Genomic DNA, 18,647 nt, shown 5'->3' with positions numbered 1-18,647 from the left:
ACCAATGGGTTCTAGCACGTGCAAGTTTTAGTTAATTTCACGTGATTATAGTGGTTATAATTACTCGAGTACGGATATAGTAAGTTAATGCTTATAATCACGTGCCGCCCACAGTCCCCACCAAAATTCCCCCCACGACAAGCTTCCTGTGCACTCTTGTACGCTCTTCTGAAGTGCTTAGTCTCATTTTTATGACTATCACGCAAGGCAAGTATGACTGATCTGCAAAATATTTCCATGTGGCTGGAAATATATATATCTACCATATCTATTCTATATATTTCTATATCATGATCATTCCCTGACCATTGGAAAGTCCAGTGATATTGACAAGACGCCCATTGACACCAATTGACCTCAAGTGCCACCCAGGGACGACGCCATGGCTTCAACTGATCCCCGACAACCCTCTCTCATATCGGCCACCCTCCCAGGCGAAACCACCCCCGATGTCGCCGACGCCGAGAAGCAGTCTCCCAAGGCCCGCTCCTCGTGGCTCACAGAGCTCAAACGCGATGTCAACCTGAACCACACCGACATCCCCGTCATCGCATCCTGCTTCTCCTCCGGCCTCTGCGACAGCAGCGCCTTCAACGCCTGGAACACCTTCGTGAGCATGCAAACCGGTATGGCCCCCCCCCCCCACCCCACCATACCTCCTTACCATCCCAGTCATCCGAGAATCTTCTAACTCCCTCCCCCTCCAGGTAACACCATCATCCTCGCCCTCGGCGCCTCCGGCCAACCCGTCTCGCAGCCCTACATCTGGCTCAAGTCCCTGACAGCCATCGTTTTCTTCCTCGTCGGCTGCTACTTCTTCGCGCAGTCGCGACGCATACATCCCCACCGCCGATTCACGCTCGCAGCCTCCTTCCTCGTCCAAGCGATCCTGATCTTCGTCGCCGCAGCGCTGGTACAGCGACACGTCGTGCCCTCGCCAGCTGGATACCACGAGCTCGACCACGGGCGGGTAGCGTTTATCGAATTACTCCCCATTGGCTTCTTGGCGTTCCAGAGCGGGGGACAGATTGTGACGAGTCGGACGTTGGGGATTAATGAGGTGCCGACGACGGTGTTGACGAGTTTGTTCTGTGATTTGATGAGTGATCCGCATATGCTGGCGAGGGATAATGTGAAGAGGAATCGAAGGGTGGCGTCGGCGGTGACGCTGTTGATGGGGGGCATTATTGGGGGGTGGTTGAGTAGGAGTAGTGTGGGGATGTCGGCGGCGCTGTGGTTGGCGGGGGGGGTTAAGGTTGCGATTGCGGTGGGGTGGGCGCTGTGGAAGGCGAAGGATGAGGTTTCGGTTTGAGGGGAGGGTATTTCGGTTTGATAAAAAAGTCTTCCAGTTTGATGAGAGAGAATTCCGGGGTGAAGGGAGAATAGAGCGATATATCCATACCCTTAATTATAGACGGCATTAGACGAATCGACCCTGGACGTTTTCTATCTTCTATCTTCTTCATGGCTCTCGTCGTTTCTTTGCGTTCTGTGGGCAAGTGTCCCCTATTCGATGTTTATTGTGTCGATGGGTCCTTCATGTCCTTCATTGTAATGGGTCCTTCATGTTGATGCTCATCAAGTAGGTGAGTTTATCCCACCGTGAGTTTCTTCTACCAAAAGTTCAAAAAAGCAAATCTCACCTCATCGGGAGTTCCTTCCATCTAAAGTCAAAAAAGCAAAAGACTCGTCAGATCTCGGGATCTGATGAGAGAGAAAATCAACTTTGTGATTTTACTTTTTGTCGTTATGTTATGTTGTCGTGTTGATCGCTCGTTTCCATATTTCCTTTCCTCGCCGGGACTCGAATCCATAACCTCCCTTATCCTCCGCTGGCCAGATTGTCCAGACAGTGGTACTACCACTGCGCCACTGTGCCGCTGGGAGGTGAGGGGTTAAGTTGGTTTATAAGAGGGGGGTTGTCTTCGCTTGGTGGTTGGGGGGTGTGATGTGATGCAGGATGCGGATGCGGATGAGGATGCGGATGGATTTGGCAGGGGTAAGCATGGAATGCACACAAAGCCATCATTCGTCGAGGCTCGAATACGCACATAGGGATTCATTGTTCTATGAGGCTCAAGTGCACACAAGGCCATTCAAAGCCATTCGTTGTTCAACAACACACGAATACAGATAAAGACTTCGTTGCCACTTATTCCATTGTTCACCTCCTTGGTCTCATGGAAATTCTTTATATCCGAACTGCAGGACTATTGTTCATCATCAAACCCTCATCACCGCTACATTCAATCCAATCCTCGTTTCAAGATGACAATGCTCATTCATCATGGCCCTATAAGTATCCTCACTTCGTCCCTCACCAGACTCCTTTTCTCTCCAGACCATTCTTCACTTGATTTACCTGGCGTAGATCACTCAGCGCAGCAACAACAGGATTAGTCTCAACACTCTCAACACCATTCCCACTTTCACCACCTTCACCACGCTCACCACCACACCCCCGACAAGATGTGCGTCACAACCGACACAGTCCACGAGGCCTGCCGGCACGTCATCAGCATCACCTCCCCCTGTTTCGCAGTCCGCCACCCCAGCATCCCCTTCACCCGCTGCAAGCGCTCCTCCATCCTCCACGCCCCCCCCACCCTCTGCCCCTCCTGCGCCGCCGTCTTTGCCGAGGCCCACATCGACAGTTTCTCCGGCGCCAAACTAGCCAACCAATTCCGGCGCCGCGAGAACTACGGCGGTGTGCTGATACCTAGCCTCGGCCAGCATGGTATCATGATGATGGACCGCGACGGCAACGTTTTCGAGCGTGTCATCCCGAGGGGCTCATCGTGGTTCACCGAGACGGTTGGGGATAGGGAGGCGGAGAGTTCGGGTGCTCGCCCGAGGAGGTCGGAGCTGCAGCTGAGGGAGTCGGAGAGCTTGAGGCAGATGATGAGGCCGGGGTCTCCTAGGCCTCGGAGAGATTCGAGGGGTCCTCAGCCTCCTAGGTCTCCGAGAGAGTCGAGGGCTCCTCAGCCTCCTTGGTTTCCAAGAGATTCGCTAGATCGTCCGCCTCCTAGGTCTCCGAGGTCTCCGATGGGTCCTCAGCCTCCTAGACAGACGACGAGACCTGGGCCGCCCAGAGATCCGAGAGATCAGAGTGATCAGAGTGATCAGAGAGATCAGAGAGATCCTCCATTTTCTAGGCAGACGAGGAGGGGGGGCTACAGTCGCTTGGAGGACAGACATAGCAGTATGTTCTAGATCTGGTAAGTCATTACCCCCATTTCTCTTTCTTTCTCTTTCCCCTTCCCCCCAACCTCAAAAAAGGTATGTAGGTATTTAAGGTAGGTGCGGTACATGGTATCCATGTATCTTCTTTAGGCAATTCAAAATACTTACTCCAATCATGCTTATCTAATTCTAAATCGTGAACTTGGATATTTCTTCTTGGCTTTAACAGTGTTCGGCACGGATCGTATATGACCTGAGCTGATCCGGATACTGATCCGGATATATCCTATCCGTCAGGCCTACGACCTATCCTTGCGATATGAGGATATATCCGGGTCATGAGGATATTGCCAAGAGTAGCCAAGAGTAGTCAAGGCCACACAAATGCTATCGTGTAAATCTATAATACTAGTTCAAATACTATCATAAATGTGACGATTGTGGTAAAAATGAGTGACTCCGAGTTATCAGTTTTGCCATCAGATCATGAGAGCTATTCTCAAATAGAAGAGCTATCGTTACCACCTCTCCCACCTCAATCTACCCCTATTCAGCCCTCAATTGAAGTATCTGTTAATCTACCTCGATATCCAAAGGTAGTACTACCACCAACAACATCAAAGCTATTTACGAAGGGCCTATATCGTCGAGAATTGCTTGATACTCAGCCTCCAACCGTAAAGATGATATGCCTACAACCAGGCTGTGGATATTCACTACCGCCACAAGGATTAAAGCAATCATCGACAGGCAATCTTGAGGCATTATTCTTTAAAGCATCTAGCGATATCATACGCCCTTAAAAATGATAATAGACAGTCGTCTAGTGCATCAACTAGTACATCGTCGTTCTTCAACCCACGCCTATCAGCTCTACCAATGCAACCTGATAATCCTCCAAAGTATAGAGAGTTATTACTCTAGTTTATCATGTCAAATAATCTATTAATACGACTTGTTGAAAGCTATTCATTTCGTGAATTAGTCCAATTTATAAGCCTAATGACTACAACAATATCAGCATGTATGTTACACTGAGAACTATAGCGCTAATTCTCATATCACTGAGGCTAGCTACAAATCGAGCTCTATTCTCATATTAAGAGAGGAGGCCGGATATCAATAACAACGGATGTATGGTCTACACGGAAGTATACAGATTACACTGCCATTACTATGCACTAGATTAACGATAAATGGCAACAGAAATCTAAAGTGCTTGATGTCGTACATCGTAAAGAGCCTATCTATAGTAGTGAATATTTAGCTTAACAATTAGCAATCGTAACAGATGATATAGGTATTACAGGAGCTATCTTCACCTGTATAAGGGACAATGCCTTAGCTAATACTGTTATGCTTACAGAATATGAGAAATTGGCTCGAGACCAAGAAGTTACAACGTAACAACCCTGGACATTTAGAGTTAAGGAAGGAGACGTACAATGTATAGCCCATATCATTAATATTGCTGTTTAAGATGCTATTAAGACTTTAAAAGCAGCTCCTGCTAAGCAGGCTAAGAGTTATCGATATGAGCAAGGAGCTACATGGATTCCAGTAAGCTTTGATAGTAATATTGAAGTTAAGAATACTTTAGGTAAGCTACAAAGACATGTTTATGTGTTTAGAAATCGAAGGCAATGGAAGGATGCTCTTTAAAAGCAGACTGTTACGATATCAAGTGCGCCTTGCAGCTCGAGTGGGGGTTCAGGGGTGTGGGGAGCTTTCCGGGGTTGGAGCGAAGTTTTCAGTTGTGGAGTGAATTCTCAGAACTGGTCTCGCTAAAGAGAATTCACTCCACAATAGCTGTATATAGATCGAGCCACTGCTCGAGTGCTCCTCTTCTCTTTCCTTTCTTCTCTAGATTGAGTTTAATTCATAATACCCAACTGGCGCCCTATGCCTTGGTGAACCGTGACACAGACTATAGCAGCTAGTCTTAAGAAGCTACAACTATCACTTGATATGCCAGTCTAGTGGAATTCAACATAGGAAATGGTTTCAACAGTCATTAAGCTACAAACACCGATTATACTGTGCTACTTAGCAATGGATCTAAGTATGAGGGATATTGCTCCTACACTAGAGGATTGGATAATACATCACGCCCTTTAGAATTTCTTCTATATATTTGTGAAGCCTTTTGTAATGGTAGGTGCACCAGATGTGAGAATCTAGCCACCCAAGGAAAGGGATGATTTTACTAAGACAGCATATGTCTCAGGAAACAGAGCCAAAGGGTTGTAGCTTAGACTATTCCACAATGCAGCAATCAAGCGTATGATGTAGTGGAGTGGTTTAGACAAGTTGTAACAAATGTTGAGTCTGAGAACTCAGGGATAAGTCAGAGGTTAGCACCTCACTAACTTTTCAGAAACAAGGAGTAACAAGATCAATGCTTGGAAGCTTGGAAAAGATGTAGAAGTATGTGATAGCTGATTTACTGTATTGTCTGCTTGCCCTTTCTTAAGGAAAGGGCAATCCTATTTATGCTAAAGGAGTGTAGTTCTCTCATTTTCCAAGACTTTCCATGACTAACCAGGCTTGGTAACTGTAGTCAATGTAAGATAATCCCATAGAACCATCTCCTAGGTTCCTAGCCTATAGGAAGTGAAAGGAGGTCCAAGGTCAGAGTACCCCTATAGACAAATTATGTCATAACTTAACCAATCTTGTGGGTAACTAAGGAGCGATGACGTGTAATGAATCATAGAGGGTTGTAGCAATCGTTGAGTAGTATTGCTCTTGTTGTTGGTGTGATAAGCCAAAATATGTATAGTGACTTGTAGGTTTGAGGAGGTTGGTATATCATTGACAATTGGCCTAGCTTGTGTTGCTACACATAAGAAGATTAATGAGTACTATACACTTGCTATAAATCAATAATGGAGTCATTTAGGGGTAGTGTAACAGGTGCCAGCCATTACAGTGCATATGGTATATATAGCACGTTACGTGTATTCTGCTAAGCTAGAATACTATAGTCTTTTTGGCTTAGTGGGATGTAAGCACAAGCATAACCGTACATCATTATAAGAGTATTCCAGCTTAACGGTTAATAGGTTTTTGATTGGTTCGCTTTAGCTTTAGCTAAGCGAGCTACTATAATCAATTAGTCTCCTTACCTTCTTAGGGGCTTAAGCTATATATATAATACACCCTAGCATCCTAAGTAGTAATGAGGCCTTAGGAGCATGGGGTTATAAGTGATTACTATAGCGTGGTAGATATAGCCTCTATAATCATGCTAGGATGTCATAGGCTAGAAGGGGGGTGTTACGACGGAACAAGAAGGCTGGCCAACTACAGGACAGGAAGGAGGGAGGTCGCATGAGACCGGCCCTGGTACCTGGAGGGGCAGCGGGGAATAGTAGTTCCGAAAGTATCACGTGATGGACTCGCAGGATGATGAGAAGAATCCTAAGAGTCCAGGACTCCGAGGACTCGAGTGAGTTCCCAGGAGTCCACTAGGCACGACGCCACTATATAAGTAGATAGTATTTCCTTAGATAGGAGCTTCGTGCTCAACTCAATACAGTATTTGTTATATACTAGTAACGTGTTACTTGAAGCCTTTGTGTCTGATCCCCTGCCTCCTCTGATAAGTAAACCTTTACGCAAGAGAACCTCTGTGTCTTCTATCATTTAGAAGTCAGCGTTACAGGGGGGTAATTGTAACAGGTACTAACCGTTATAGTGTGTATAGTATATATAGCGTGTTATATGTGTTCTACCAAGCTGGAATACTATAGTCTTTTTGGCTTAGTGGGATGTAGCGTGAGCATAACCATACATCGTTATAGGTAGCTACAATTTACAATCTACATATGAATCTTAACGTATTTAATAGCCTGTGGATAAGCAGAGCTAAAGAAGTAAAACAGAATAGAGTTAAGCAGTAGTTTCATGATATCTTTATTTAATATAGAGACTGCTAATACTATCTTAATGAGGAGAAAAGGGAAGCTGATATTCTTACGAAGAAAAGGAATAGACTCTCTCCTAAAACACCTTGATATTTACTATGTTTAAGAGATTAGGGTCATATACTACTAGAGGTTGAAGATAGTGAAGCTAAAGGCGCTAATGACGAGGGGGAGGCCTAGGCATTTAGTTATGTATTTATTTTATCTATTTTAAGCCTTAATAACCCATATCTATCTGTCAAATGTTAACTAGATCATGATCCTATAGTGTGTTAAATAGTATGAACCTGTATACTATCAAGCACTTTTCCTGACATTATAGAGTCTAAGCGGGTCCCAAATAGGAAATTTTAGGATAAATAAACATTGTGTTACTGAGGTTATTATCATGTTAGTAGAGCAACTATCACGCATGTGCTTTATGCTAGTATGTGCATTGCTTAGTAGTATACATGCCGTATACTATCTTATACACTAGAGGGTTTTAGCAACCTAGCCATTAGACTTTTGACTAAGGCAGGGAGGATTACATTGCTCTCAGTCACCGATGGGGCGGCCAGGTGTCACTGCAGCTGAAGACTGCTACCCTCGATGACTTAAAAAATGGCATCCCCTTCTCGAGCTTCCCGAAGACGTTCCAGGACGCTATTACTGTGTGTCGTAGTCTGTTAGTAGATTATATATGGATTGACTCCATCTGCATTATACAAGACTCGAAGGACGACTGGGACATCCAGGGGTCGAAGATGGACCAAGTCTATTCTCACTGTCTTCTCACCATCGCAGCCGATGCAGCCGAGAACGGAGACTCTGGGTTCCTAGAGACGCGAGAAAGGCGAGAGCTACACAAGGCAACGAGAAAAATAGACTGCACCAGCCCCGGCGGCCAAAAGGGCGAAATCTTCGTCAGACCCTGGAGACAATACGGCAGCCTCGGCGGCTTCGGACGCCACTACAACAGCTGGGAACACGGATCCCTCCAACCCTCCCAACGACTAAAACAAAAAGGCAGCCATCTCCTCCGCCGCGGCTGGGTCCTCCAAGAAACCTTCCTCCCCGTCCGAGTCCTCCACTTCCTCCCTGATGAAGTAACATTTAAATGCACCATCTCCTCTCGCTGCGAATGCCAGCTTTTAACCCACGGCATAGTCGCCCATAGACCCCTTGATCTCGAGGAGCCGCGCGAAATCATGCCCAGAGACTTGAAGGAGTTTTAGCGTGAGGTTATTGAGCAGTATACCCAGCGCGAGTTTACGTTCCATGGACAGGCTGGCTGCTATGGCTGGGCTAGCGAACCATGTCCACGACAGACGTCCGGTCGGATGAGTTACCCTCCACGCTCCTGTGGGTCGTTGATCGCGAAGTCAACTTCGGGCGGCTGTGGGGGAATGAGAGTCATCGCAATACGCCAGGTGTAGCTCCCACCTGGTCATGGGGCAGCGTGACGGGGCGCGTGGCGTTTTTGTTCTGGCACCTGAGTTATGGGCGTGGAAAGTGGGCGGAGAGAGAACCTGATTTCACGGATGTGACGGTTAAGTGCACGCCGGTGGGGCGGAATAGGTATGGGAGTGTTATTTATGCGGAGTTGGTGGCGGAGGGGTATCTTGTGATGTCAGGGTTTGGTTGACGGGGGGGTCGGAGTGGCATTTTCCTTTTAGGATGGAGACTAAAAAGGCCGATGGGACGGTGGGGAAGACGAATGGGTTTTTTTATCCGGATACGGAGGATGTTTTGGGGGAGTTACAGGCTGGGCGGAGGGATGGGGTGGAGATGGTGGTGGTTGGTGTTTATGAGTCGAGGATGTTTCTTGTGCTGAGGAAGGTGGGGGTGGGTAAGTTGGTTTTTGAGAGGATGATTCACTACAATGAATTCGATCGGGTGGTTCTTAAAGACTGGGGACGGAAGGAGCGGTTTACGATTGTTTGAGCGCGCGCATGGGAAGGTAGAGAATGAGCTAAAAGGTGAGTCTGGGTTAGACTATAATTTTTGACGTGGGGAAAGCAATATTCCTTACACGAGCTGGTCCACGTATTCTTTAGAACCAATTTCTCTATCTAGGTATCTAGGTATCTAGGTGAAAACGATGCATTCATCAGAAACCAAAACGGAGGCGCCCGCAATCCCTTAGCCCGTTTAAAATATCCGCAAAATCGCGGCACGGTGAGAAACCAAAATGCGCAGTGACTGTCTTCCTGCATCGTTATCCAACGACCAACTCCACAATTCCCATATCCCTATCCCCGTTACTGCGTCATGTATAACAAAAACAGCATTGTCTTCTTCTCTTAAGCATCCGCAATACCAGTCCCGCGAATAGCATCCACTTGCTCACTCAACAGAGCATTGTTCTTCGGGCCAGCCCTCGCCGGTCCCTCAGGGGTAACATACGCCTTCGTCATCCCACCATCCACGACAAAGTCCTGCCCATTAATAAAGCTGCTCTCGTCGCTCGCCAGGAACAGCACCGCATGCGCCTGCTCCACGGCCTCTCCAAATCGGCCAGATGGGAAGTGCACTTCACGGCGTTGGCGCTTCTCCTTGTCGTCACCGAGCCAATCCTGAAGCAGTGGCGTGTTCAGCGGTGCCGGACAGAGTGCGTTGAATCTGTACCCGTCGCGGGCGTGCACGATAGCCAGCTCACGCGTGAGCGCTAGAACCGCGCCCTTGGATGCCGTGTAGGCGAGTTGGGGAGTGGCGGAGCCGACGAGCGCGACGACGGAGGCGGTGTTGATGATGGAGCCGGAGGCCTTGTTGTGGCGGCGCAGAGAGAGCACAGCGTGCTTGCATCCGAACCAGACGCCCTTGACGTTGATGGCTTGAGTAAGGTCCCACACAGCTTCGGGAGTGTCAACAGCGTCGGCGTCAAGCGCGTGCATGATACCGGCGTTGTTGAACATGATGTCCACGCCGCCCCAGGTGTCGAGTTGCTCGACGAGAGCTTCCACGTCGGCTTCCTTTGAGACGTCGCAGACACGGACTTCAACGCGGTGGACGGAGGGCACGAGCTGGCGCAGCTTCTCGACTGCCTTCTCAAGGGCCGTCTCGGAGATATCAGCCATGAGGACGTTGGCGCCCTCCTTGGCGAAGAGGATGGAGGTCTCTAGACCGATGCCACTGGGAAGATGTTAGTATCTACATTGTCAATGTGAGATTCGACCACGCCACTATTCTTGCCCTCTATCGTGAGTTCTCTTTGAATTCACGGGACTTGGGGTATGTAACGTGATGTCCGTTATCGGAGAAGTGCGAGACATATGTGGCAATTGCGGGGTGACATGCAGGGACAGAGAAACTGGCCAGATTGAAGGAATTTAAGAAAAATATGAAACTTACCCTGCAGCGCCGGTGACAATAGCGTTCTTATGGTGCAGTCTGCCCATCTGGATGCTGTTGATGGTGAGGCCGCTCTTGGCTGGGGGCGAGGTAGCGGCCATGATGCTCTTTGTTTTGAGGGAGAACGGATCGACGTCGCTCTTTTGATAATAAGAGTCGAAGTGATATTCTAATGGAATATAGGCTGGAAACGATTGTGATCAGTTAAGAAAAGGTTGAAGAAAACTGCGAAGAAGTAATATATATGGGGGTGTTATAATCTGACTCGCGGGTGGCGCGGGGTAAAGATAAGCATTTGATTACTTACTGTAGTTATATATTTGATGCTTTTTTTGCCACCTGGTATATTTAATGGAGAGTAGTAGGAAAAGGGAACCAAAGATGAAAAAGCAATCTGGTCTTTGTTTTGAAAGGATGAGGTTTAGTTTTAAGTGAGAGATAAACAGACTGTTTATATAGAAATATTGGTCGGCGGGGTTGGGAGGAGCTAGAGGGGACGAATGACCCCAAATGACACAAGAATTGCGGAGACATCACGTGATTCTTCAGGGGCAGAACGAGGGGCAAAAGGGCGACAGGGTGGACCAAAGGCGGTGAGGAGAAGCTTATCGGCGATCATGACGCTTCCTTGGCCAATGGACAGGACACGGGAACAAACAAATCCAGGAACAACTATATTCAACATACGATTGTTAACGCGCTTCACGATCTCTTAACAGGTGCTGTTGTTGTGAAATACTTTTGTACGCCTCATATATCTTACTTGACAAGACCACGCTTTGAAATCTGGCCTCGGAGCTATCTGTAGGCTGCAACTCACCTCGTTCACTCATCCACCTCGTCAAAACAGCTTCTCGGACACGCCGATTCTCAACGAGCAACGCATAATATGGCATATTCCCTTCCCTATCCCAGTGTTATTCCAGCGGGAACTGTGGTGACGCTCGAAAACGTCGCCCAAGTCCTCGGAAATGACACCAAGGTCAAGGTCGCCGGCATCGACGTCGACGGGCAGCTGCGGGGTAAGCTGATGTCGAAGAAGAAGTTCCTCGGTATCGCAAAAGAGGGCTTTGGCTTCTGTTCGGTGGTGTTTGGATGGGATATGCACGACAAGACGTACTTCAAGGAGCTGAAGATTAGCAATAAGGAAAATGGTTACCGCGACGTCATCGCTATTCCAGACCTCAGCACGTTTAGGCGGATACCATGGGAAGACGATGTGCCGTTCTTCCTCGTCAGCTTCTACGACCCAGATACCAAGGAACCACTTAGCGCATGTCCGCGAGGAATTTTAGACCGGCAGCTACAAAAACTGGAGGACGAGGGCATTGGCGCGATGGCAGGCGGTATGAGACCTCAACCCGCTGTTTCCCAGCAACAGTAACTGACCGCTCCTCTAGCTGAATATGAATTCTACCAATTCCGTGCACCACATAGCGGCAATGCTCCGATATCTGAGCGTAACAACTCTTCGACTGCCACCTTCCTCCAGAACAACCCAGTCGACTCCCTCCCATCCCTCACCGAAGGCATGTTTGGATACAGCTTAACGCGCCCCCTCCATAATAAAGCCTACTACTATGGCATCTTCGACGCCTGCGAGAAGTTTAACACCCACATCGAAGGTTGGCATACTGAGTCCGGCCCCGGCGTTTTCGAAGCCGCCCTCGCCTTTGGAGACATCAAAGGCATGGCCGACCGCGCTGGTCTATTTAAATACGTTGTTAAATCTATCGCTACAACCTACGGTATCACGCCCTGCTTCATGGCCAAACCCCGTCAAGGACTGCCCGGAAACAGCGGCCACATGCACATCTCCCTCGTCTCCTCCTCTGGCACCAACCTCTTCGCGCGTGACTCCACGGACCCCAACCCGCCCTACCCAGACGTCGCCAACCTCTCCGACACGGGCCGCCACTTCCTTGCCGGCATACTCGAAGGCCTCCCAGACATCATGCCCATCCTCGCACCCACAGTGAACAGCTACAAGCGCCTCGTCGAGAACTTCTGGGCCCCCGTCACCGTCTCCTGGGGCCTCGAGCACCGTGCCGCTAGCATCCGACTCATCGCCCCTCCCACCGCCAAGGCGTCTGCCACGCGCTTTGAGATCCGCGTCCCTGGTGCGGATGCGAACCCCCACTACGTGCTCGCGGCGTGTCTAGCGCTGGGATGGCGCGGTGTGACGAAGAAGCTACAGCTTACTCTGCCGCCGCTGGGGAAGGGTGAGGATGTGGGCGGTGAGTCGGATGCTGGGCAGCGGCTGGCGAAGAATTTAGGGGAAGCGACTGTGAGGTTTATGGCGAAGGATAGTTTGGCAAGGGAGGTGTTCGGGGATGAGTTTGTGGAGCATTTTGGTGGGACGAGGGAGCATGAGGTGAGGTTGTATGATGAGGCTGTCACGGATTGGTAAGTTTCCATCTGTTTGGTTGAGGGTTATGCGGTGTTTGTTATTAATATCTTACTAACATGTGCGTAGGGAGGTGAAGCGGTATATGGAGACAATATAGAGGGGAACAGCCAACTGGTCTCCCATCTCACTTTGCGTCGGCGCATTTGCACGTGAATACATCTACCTCACCTGTATTAGACGAACTATACAAAGCGAGATATACCACAATTTTACAGGCATGGATCGTTATTTATTCATGTCCCCCAGGGCCAATATTATTTTTTCATGGGAGTCAACTGTCCCATACCCGAGTATCTCGGTACACAAGTATCAAGTATTCGACAAACGGCCGATTATGCAATCCTTCGAATCCCTCTTCGACACTCCCTCAAAGGCCAATTCCTCACCGCCAAATTCCACGCCAAACCTTTCCCATTGACCAACTCCCGTGCCGTGCCGTCGTCCCCCGTCCCATCCCGGTCCGCCCTCTGCCGCCCCACGATGCCGAACACGGGTAATTTAAGCATCCAAAATTGCGTCCCAGCCAAATCTCGCGATACTTGGCGTTGATGCCGTTCTTGGCACAAACCCATTGAGGGATCGGCAATGTGGTCTTAATCATCGGGAAACCCGGGGATTTGATAGGACTAAGCGGCGTGACGGCGTTTCAAATGTCCGAGATATGGGTTTCGAAGGATTCGGGGATTGGGGTTAAGGCATTGTCCAATCAAATATCCCCATGCCGTGTCAAATATGGGGCTGATGGAAGCTATGGTGGTGATGGGACTGACATGTGGACGAACAGGGGTCAGCGGGCTTCCAGAAAAGTAACACTAATCTTAAAATGGACTAGAGACACTCCATTACCCCAAGGATTCTCTCCTTCTTCCTCAATATTACTAACCGTACTGGGGTTAGATTGCTCTACCAGTTCTGGCTCTGGTGATCTTTCGTCTTTTCTCATTTCACTCTTGGCCGCGCCTGGCTCATTTCATAACGTGCGCCGACTTTATACATGTTCCCGTCGCATCGCCGGTGGCCTCGCCCTCGCCCTCCTCTCGCGACTGACTCCATCCTCTATCTTCGCTGACCGCGTCACGAGACACCATGGCGTTCCAGGACGACTCCGGTCTAACCCTCCTCGGCCCCCTCACGACCATATTCACCCCACCTGCTACCTGCCATGACCTCACTGTCCTCTCAATCTCTACTGTCTTCAGCACCGTTATCACCCTGACAAACACTATCTCCGACGGCTCGGCCGTCTCCGTCCATACCGTCCCCACCGTCACCACTTCGACCACCGCTTACCTCGAGAAATACGACTACGTCCTCGACGGCTCCTGCTATCCCGAGGGCTACACTACCTACTCCGCCTACTACTCCCCCGGACGCTGCCCCGCCGCCTGGGAGGGCGTTGTCACCACCGCCCAGAACGGCGAGACAACCATCCAATGCTGCCCCACCTCCTTCACCTTCAGCGGCGAGCTCTGCCGCTCATCAATCACCGAAAGCACCACCACATCCGTCGTCCTCTATAAGAATGAGCTCCGCGTTGACCCCACCCCAACCGCATCTAACATCCCAGATGGAATGGTATGGGCCACGGGCATAGTCGTCCGCTACCGCGACGGCGACTTCCCTGCCACCACCTCGAAGTTCTCCTCTGCCGTCAATTCCATCGCAGCGCCCACCTCCACTCCCTCCACCCCCTCCACCCCCTCCACCCCCTCCTCCTCCGAATTTAACTCCGGCCTCTCCCTCGGCGGCAAAATCGGATTAGGTCTCGGCATCCCCGTCGCCTTCCTTTTCTTCCGCCGGCGCCGCGCTGCCACCACCCCTACCGTCGCCGGCCCTCCCCAAGCACCACCGCAAGAACAACAAGCGTACTCTCAACCCCCACATCAGCAGTACTCTCAACCTCCACCCCAGCAGTACTATCAGCCTATGGAACAAACCTTGCCTGCGGGCTACTGGGAGACTAAACCCTCTGAGATGGCACGCGCGAGCGAGATTTACACCCCGAGTGTAGCAGGGTCGCCACGCTTTAGCGGGGCGCAGAGCACGGGATATGCGCCGATTGCGCAGGTGGGGGCGTACGCGCCTGTACATGATACGGGGTATGCGCCGGGTGTAGGGTCGGGGCAGGTGGGGGCGTACGCACCTGCGCATGACATGGGGTATGCGCCGGGTGTGGGGTCGGGGCAGAAAGGGTATGGACAGGAGGCTAGGGCGCCGAGCGCGGCGCCAGCTGCGGCACCGGAATACGCAGAGCAAGCGAGCACACCGATTGTGCCATCACAGAGGCTGTCGGCGCCGCCGGTGGAAGGGGCGTCGAGGCACTGGTCTGGTGGTGGGGGACCGTTACCTGACCCGGCTGAGTTGTATCCGGAGTATGCGGACGGGGGATGATGATGATAGTGTGCATGGTGGTAGGAGGTTACTGAGGTAGGGTTGTGGATGTGGGGGGAAATACCCAAGTTCTGTGTATATATTTTTGAGCTGAAAGGGCTGGAAGGAATAGAGCCTAGGTGATGTAGATTTTTGTGGTTCAGAGTGTATAGGTAGGTATATACCCCTTTGGAGGGAGATGTGGATATTGCGGCCGGGGGCTTGTTGGATTTAATGCAATACATAGTTGAAATATAGACTTCTGACTTCAAGTATGCGAGTCTTTATTGGCTGCTGTGATTCTGTAACCCGTCCCCCTTTTTCTTTTGTCGTTTAGGAGAAGCGAGTCATTTGAAACCGCGCTTCACGCCCGTAGGCTTCCGCCGAGGGCAGCTCAGCCTTCCTAACCTCAAAAGGTCGGGAATAAGACAAAAAGCGCTATACCTTAGAAGATAGAAGGCAGTCGCTAGTGGTCACTACCCAGCTACAGAGCAACCCATCCGAAGCAACCGAATAATATCTCAATTCAGGAAATCTCTAGAGTTATAGAATTATAGAACCCACATCACTGTCCAGCAGCAGCAGCCTTCGCCGCAAACGCCAAAATATTCTCCAAAACTTGATCATCAGTCTTGTTTCCCTCTCCCTTAATCTTCTCATAAGCGGGAAACAGTATCGTCTTCTCGATCTCGGTGTACTTCCCATCAGCCACATACACCACCTCGCCCTGCCTCTGCTTCGTGGCCATAAGATATACTGCTGCGCGAGCTACAATGAGTGGTGCTTGCGATGGCTGCGAGATTCCGGGCATGATAATGTCCATGCTGGGGACGACACTGGTGGTGGTCCACGATGGCATCAGGGTGTTGATACGCACTGGGACCGAAGCCACGTTGAGGAGGCGGGCGTAGCCGCGGCCGAAGCCGAGGACGCCGTGCTTGGCGGTCGCTGTGTACGTTAGTCCAGCCATCTTCAAATGCCAACTATTCCAAGACCGTGATGGGGTAGGTCGGGGCTTACAGTAATCTGGAGCCCGCAGCGGCTGTAGGCCAGTGCTCGATCCCATCAACACGATGTTACCGCCCTCCGCCTGCGTCTTCATGTAGTGCACACCCAGGACAGCGGTGTTGACAACACCCTTGAGACTAACATCGATTAACTCATGGCTTGGCTCCTGGAGCTCCCCAGCCTCGTCGGCAGCAAGGCTGAGGTAGTCGGCGCGCGGGCCGATGCCAGCGTTCGCAAAGACATAGTCGATGCGGCTGTGGTGCTCGTGGGCGATCTTGAAGAGGGTGCGAAGGTCGGACCAGTTGGCGACGTTGGTTTGGACGAAGGTGAAGGCTGGGGAGGCGGGGGAGTCGGCGGGGGGGTTGATGTCGCCGCTGACTACGGAGGCGCCGAGGGAGAGGAGGAGGGTGACTGTTGCGAGGCCAATGCCTGAGGAACCGCCTGTGGAAGTTGGTTAGTTGGGGGTAAATAGTATCATGGAAATATCGTTCAGCGGTGAAGCGGGAAAGTGGCTGTACCTGTGAGAACGACAACCTTGTCCTTGAGGCTAGTAAGATCCTCGTCTTTGATGAGAAATTCTTCCATATGATGTGCAGTTTGCGAGTAGCTAACTGGATGATAAAAAGCAATCAATTTCTTCTAATCCTGGAAGTAAATAGACAGGAGAAACAATGTCACATAGACAGAGGGAGTCGAGTATGGATATGTCAGGGACCGGGCAAGTGGCTTTAGTTCCGAGATGGGTGGCCCAGGGCTGCGCGCAAATCGATGGTGTATCTCGCCTCATATTTTATATGTGATCGATACATGAGTTTATGCTGTTGTGCACAAATTCTGGGGTCCCATGCTCGATCCACTCACAAAACTTTTGAACATTACCTCCGTAGTCCACCCCAAATGTAACCCTTATTTCGCAGCGCTATAGGTAACAGAACTAGCAGAGCGGAGTATAAAACGGTGTTTTGTGAGTTTTATGGGTAGTATCTCCATGGGGTCTTTACATTTCCACTTCTTGTCGCTTTAGACCGCGGTGTTGAAAACAGCCAGCCCTAGGGGCTTGGCACCAGGACCGCCGGCTTCACCGGTGATCACTAAACTGCTCCCCCGACATCGGTGCAAGGATATCAGAACCCTGTATCATATTACAGTAGAGTCTCGATAAGACGATGTAATCCATCCCTTAGTTCAATATAGTCTTATTGAATATATCGTTCAACTGAATATTACATAATCCACCCATGTAAGGTGCTCTGAATATGGCTATTTACATGTAGGGCCTCTAACTCCTGCTCTAGTCGTTCAATTGCTCTCAAATGAGCTGTTTTCACATCATCTCGACCCTCAGCAAACTCAATTACCACTTGTAGAGCCTGAATAGCCTCTTGTATTGACCGTTTTGGCCTGTTAGGCTGCGCCTCTTCTTCCTCATCTTCATCAATTGTCTGAAAGCCAAGATGCTCTGTTATCACATCCTGTAAGGCCTCCTCAGGATCTACTCATCCTTGTTCACTCTCTGCCTCTAACTCTTGTTCCTCAACCCGATTTAGGAAGCTCGAAATTGCCATAATATCTTGTATATTCCCAGCTCTTTTAACTTGCTCATAAAGACTTGTGATATAGGAGTTGTAACTAGAGTTGACTTCCAGAAACAGTTGTAGATTGTTGTATTTGAGACATAGTTATTCCAACTTCTTAGAATCCAACAAATAGCTAGGTGTAAATCCATTGATTCCCTAGGGTCCTGGTTATTATAATAACACTCGAGCATATATGAGAGCCACTGCCGTCTATAATGAGACTTGAAGCTTTGTATAATTCCTTGATCTAAAGGTTGAAATCGACTTGTCAAGTTCTTTGGAAGCCAACATATTCGTATATTAGGAGGAGGTGGTGTAAATTTGACGGCTGTAAGGTGTGCAGAGAAGTTATCCATTGTTAAAAGGACTGAACGAGTTGTTCCAATGTGATTATAGAAGGCTTGAAGCCATTCAGACATCACAGTTGTATTCATCCAGGCCTTCTTGTTACGGCTAAGTGCTAGTGCTATGGCTAGCGCTTACGGCTGCAACCTCACGTGATGGATAACATTGGATATCATGGATATTATGTTATCCATGTTATCCACGGATATCCCTTTGGCACGACGCCACTATATAAGTAGATAGTATTTCCTTAGATAGGAGCTTCGTGCTCAACTCAATATAGTATTCTTTACAATACTGTAACGTGTTACTTGGAAAGCCTTTGTGTCTAATCCCCTGCCTCCTCTGTCAAGTCAACCTTACGCAAGAAACCTCTGTGCCTTCTATCGTTTAGAAGTCAGCGTTAAAACAGGTGTGGATTAAGAGGATTCCACGCTATATTTAAGAGGTTATTAAACTCAAAGGAGGAAATGGATATAAGGAAGGGGTTAG

The 18,647-nt window shown here is 49.5% G+C and overlaps 8 protein-coding genes across 8 annotated transcripts; 6 read left to right on the top strand and 2 right to left on the bottom strand.

The window, feature by feature from the left end:
* Positions 1-109: 109 nt before the first annotated feature.
* Positions 110-1,875, top strand: VC83_00251 (uncharacterized protein). Its single transcript, XM_024463946.1, has 3 exons — positions 110-207; positions 317-626; positions 708-1,875. Exons 2-3 carry the CDS (start codon positions 383-385, stop codon positions 1,310-1,312), a joined length of 849 nt encoding a protein of 282 aa, XP_024328149.1. The 5' UTR covers positions 110-207; positions 317-382; the 3' UTR covers positions 1,313-1,875.
* Positions 1,876-2,238: 363 nt separating this feature from the next.
* On the top strand, positions 2,239-3,213 carry VC83_00250 (uncharacterized protein; the record flags this gene model as incomplete). The annotated part of the gene is made up of 1 exon (XM_024463945.1): positions 2,239-3,213. Exon 1 carries the CDS (start codon positions 2,470-2,472, stop codon positions 3,211-3,213), a length of 744 nt encoding a protein of 247 aa, XP_024328148.1. The 5' UTR covers positions 2,239-2,469.
* A 3,365-nt stretch (positions 3,214-6,578) lies between these two features.
* Positions 6,579-8,329, top strand: VC83_00249 (uncharacterized protein; the record flags this gene model as incomplete). The annotated part of the gene is made up of 2 exons (XM_024463944.1): positions 6,579-6,634; positions 7,633-8,329. The coding sequence occupies 2 exons, from the start codon at positions 6,579-6,581 to the stop codon at positions 8,327-8,329; spliced, it is 753 nt and encodes a 250-aa protein (XP_024328248.1).
* Positions 8,330-8,409: 80 nt separating this feature from the next.
* Positions 8,410-9,038, top strand: VC83_00248 (uncharacterized protein; the record flags this gene model as incomplete). The annotated part of the gene is made up of 2 exons (XM_024463943.1): positions 8,410-8,672; positions 8,729-9,038. The coding sequence occupies 2 exons, from the start codon at positions 8,410-8,412 to the stop codon at positions 9,036-9,038; spliced, it is 573 nt and encodes a 190-aa protein (XP_024328249.1).
* On the bottom strand, positions 8,715-10,931 carry VC83_00247 (uncharacterized protein). The gene is made up of 3 exons (XM_024463942.1): positions 10,753-10,931; positions 10,446-10,629; positions 8,715-10,226 (listed from the first exon to the last, which is right to left on the bottom strand). The coding sequence occupies exons 2-3, from the start codon at positions 10,544-10,546 to the stop codon at positions 9,398-9,400; spliced, it is 930 nt and encodes a 309-aa protein (XP_024328238.1). The 5' UTR covers positions 10,547-10,629; positions 10,753-10,931; the 3' UTR covers positions 8,715-9,397.
* A 163-nt stretch (positions 10,932-11,094) lies between these two features.
* Positions 11,095-14,562, top strand: VC83_00246 (uncharacterized protein). The gene is made up of 3 exons (XM_024463941.1): positions 11,095-11,791; positions 11,846-12,851; positions 12,922-14,562. Exons 1-3 carry the CDS (start codon positions 11,335-11,337, stop codon positions 12,950-12,952), a joined length of 1,494 nt encoding a protein of 497 aa, XP_024328251.1. The 5' UTR covers positions 11,095-11,334; the 3' UTR covers positions 12,953-14,562.
* On the top strand, positions 13,942-15,744 carry VC83_00245 (uncharacterized protein; the record flags this gene model as incomplete). The annotated part of the gene is made up of 1 exon (XM_024463940.1): positions 13,942-15,744. The coding sequence occupies one exon, from the start codon at positions 13,942-13,944 to the stop codon at positions 15,244-15,246; it is 1,305 nt and encodes a 434-aa protein (XP_024328240.1). The 3' UTR covers positions 15,247-15,744.
* VC83_00244 (uncharacterized protein) lies at positions 15,745-17,197 on the bottom strand. The gene is made up of 3 exons (XM_024463939.1): positions 16,752-17,197; positions 16,246-16,674; positions 15,745-16,173 (listed from the first exon to the last, which is right to left on the bottom strand). The coding sequence occupies exons 1-3, from the start codon at positions 16,816-16,818 to the stop codon at positions 15,791-15,793; spliced, it is 879 nt and encodes a 292-aa protein (XP_024328241.1). The 5' UTR covers positions 16,819-17,197; the 3' UTR covers positions 15,745-15,790.
* Positions 17,198-18,647: the final 1,450 nt, after the last annotated feature.

This window comes from Pseudogymnoascus destructans (assembly GCF_001641265.1).
Source record: "Pseudogymnoascus destructans isolate 20631-21 unplaced genomic scaffold scaffold_1, whole genome shotgun sequence".
NCBI lineage: Eukaryota > Fungi > Ascomycota > Leotiomycetes > Thelebolales > Thelebolaceae > Pseudogymnoascus > Pseudogymnoascus destructans.
The sequence above is the reverse complement of the archived record's forward strand: the minus strand, read 5'-3'. Positions and strand labels throughout refer to the sequence as shown.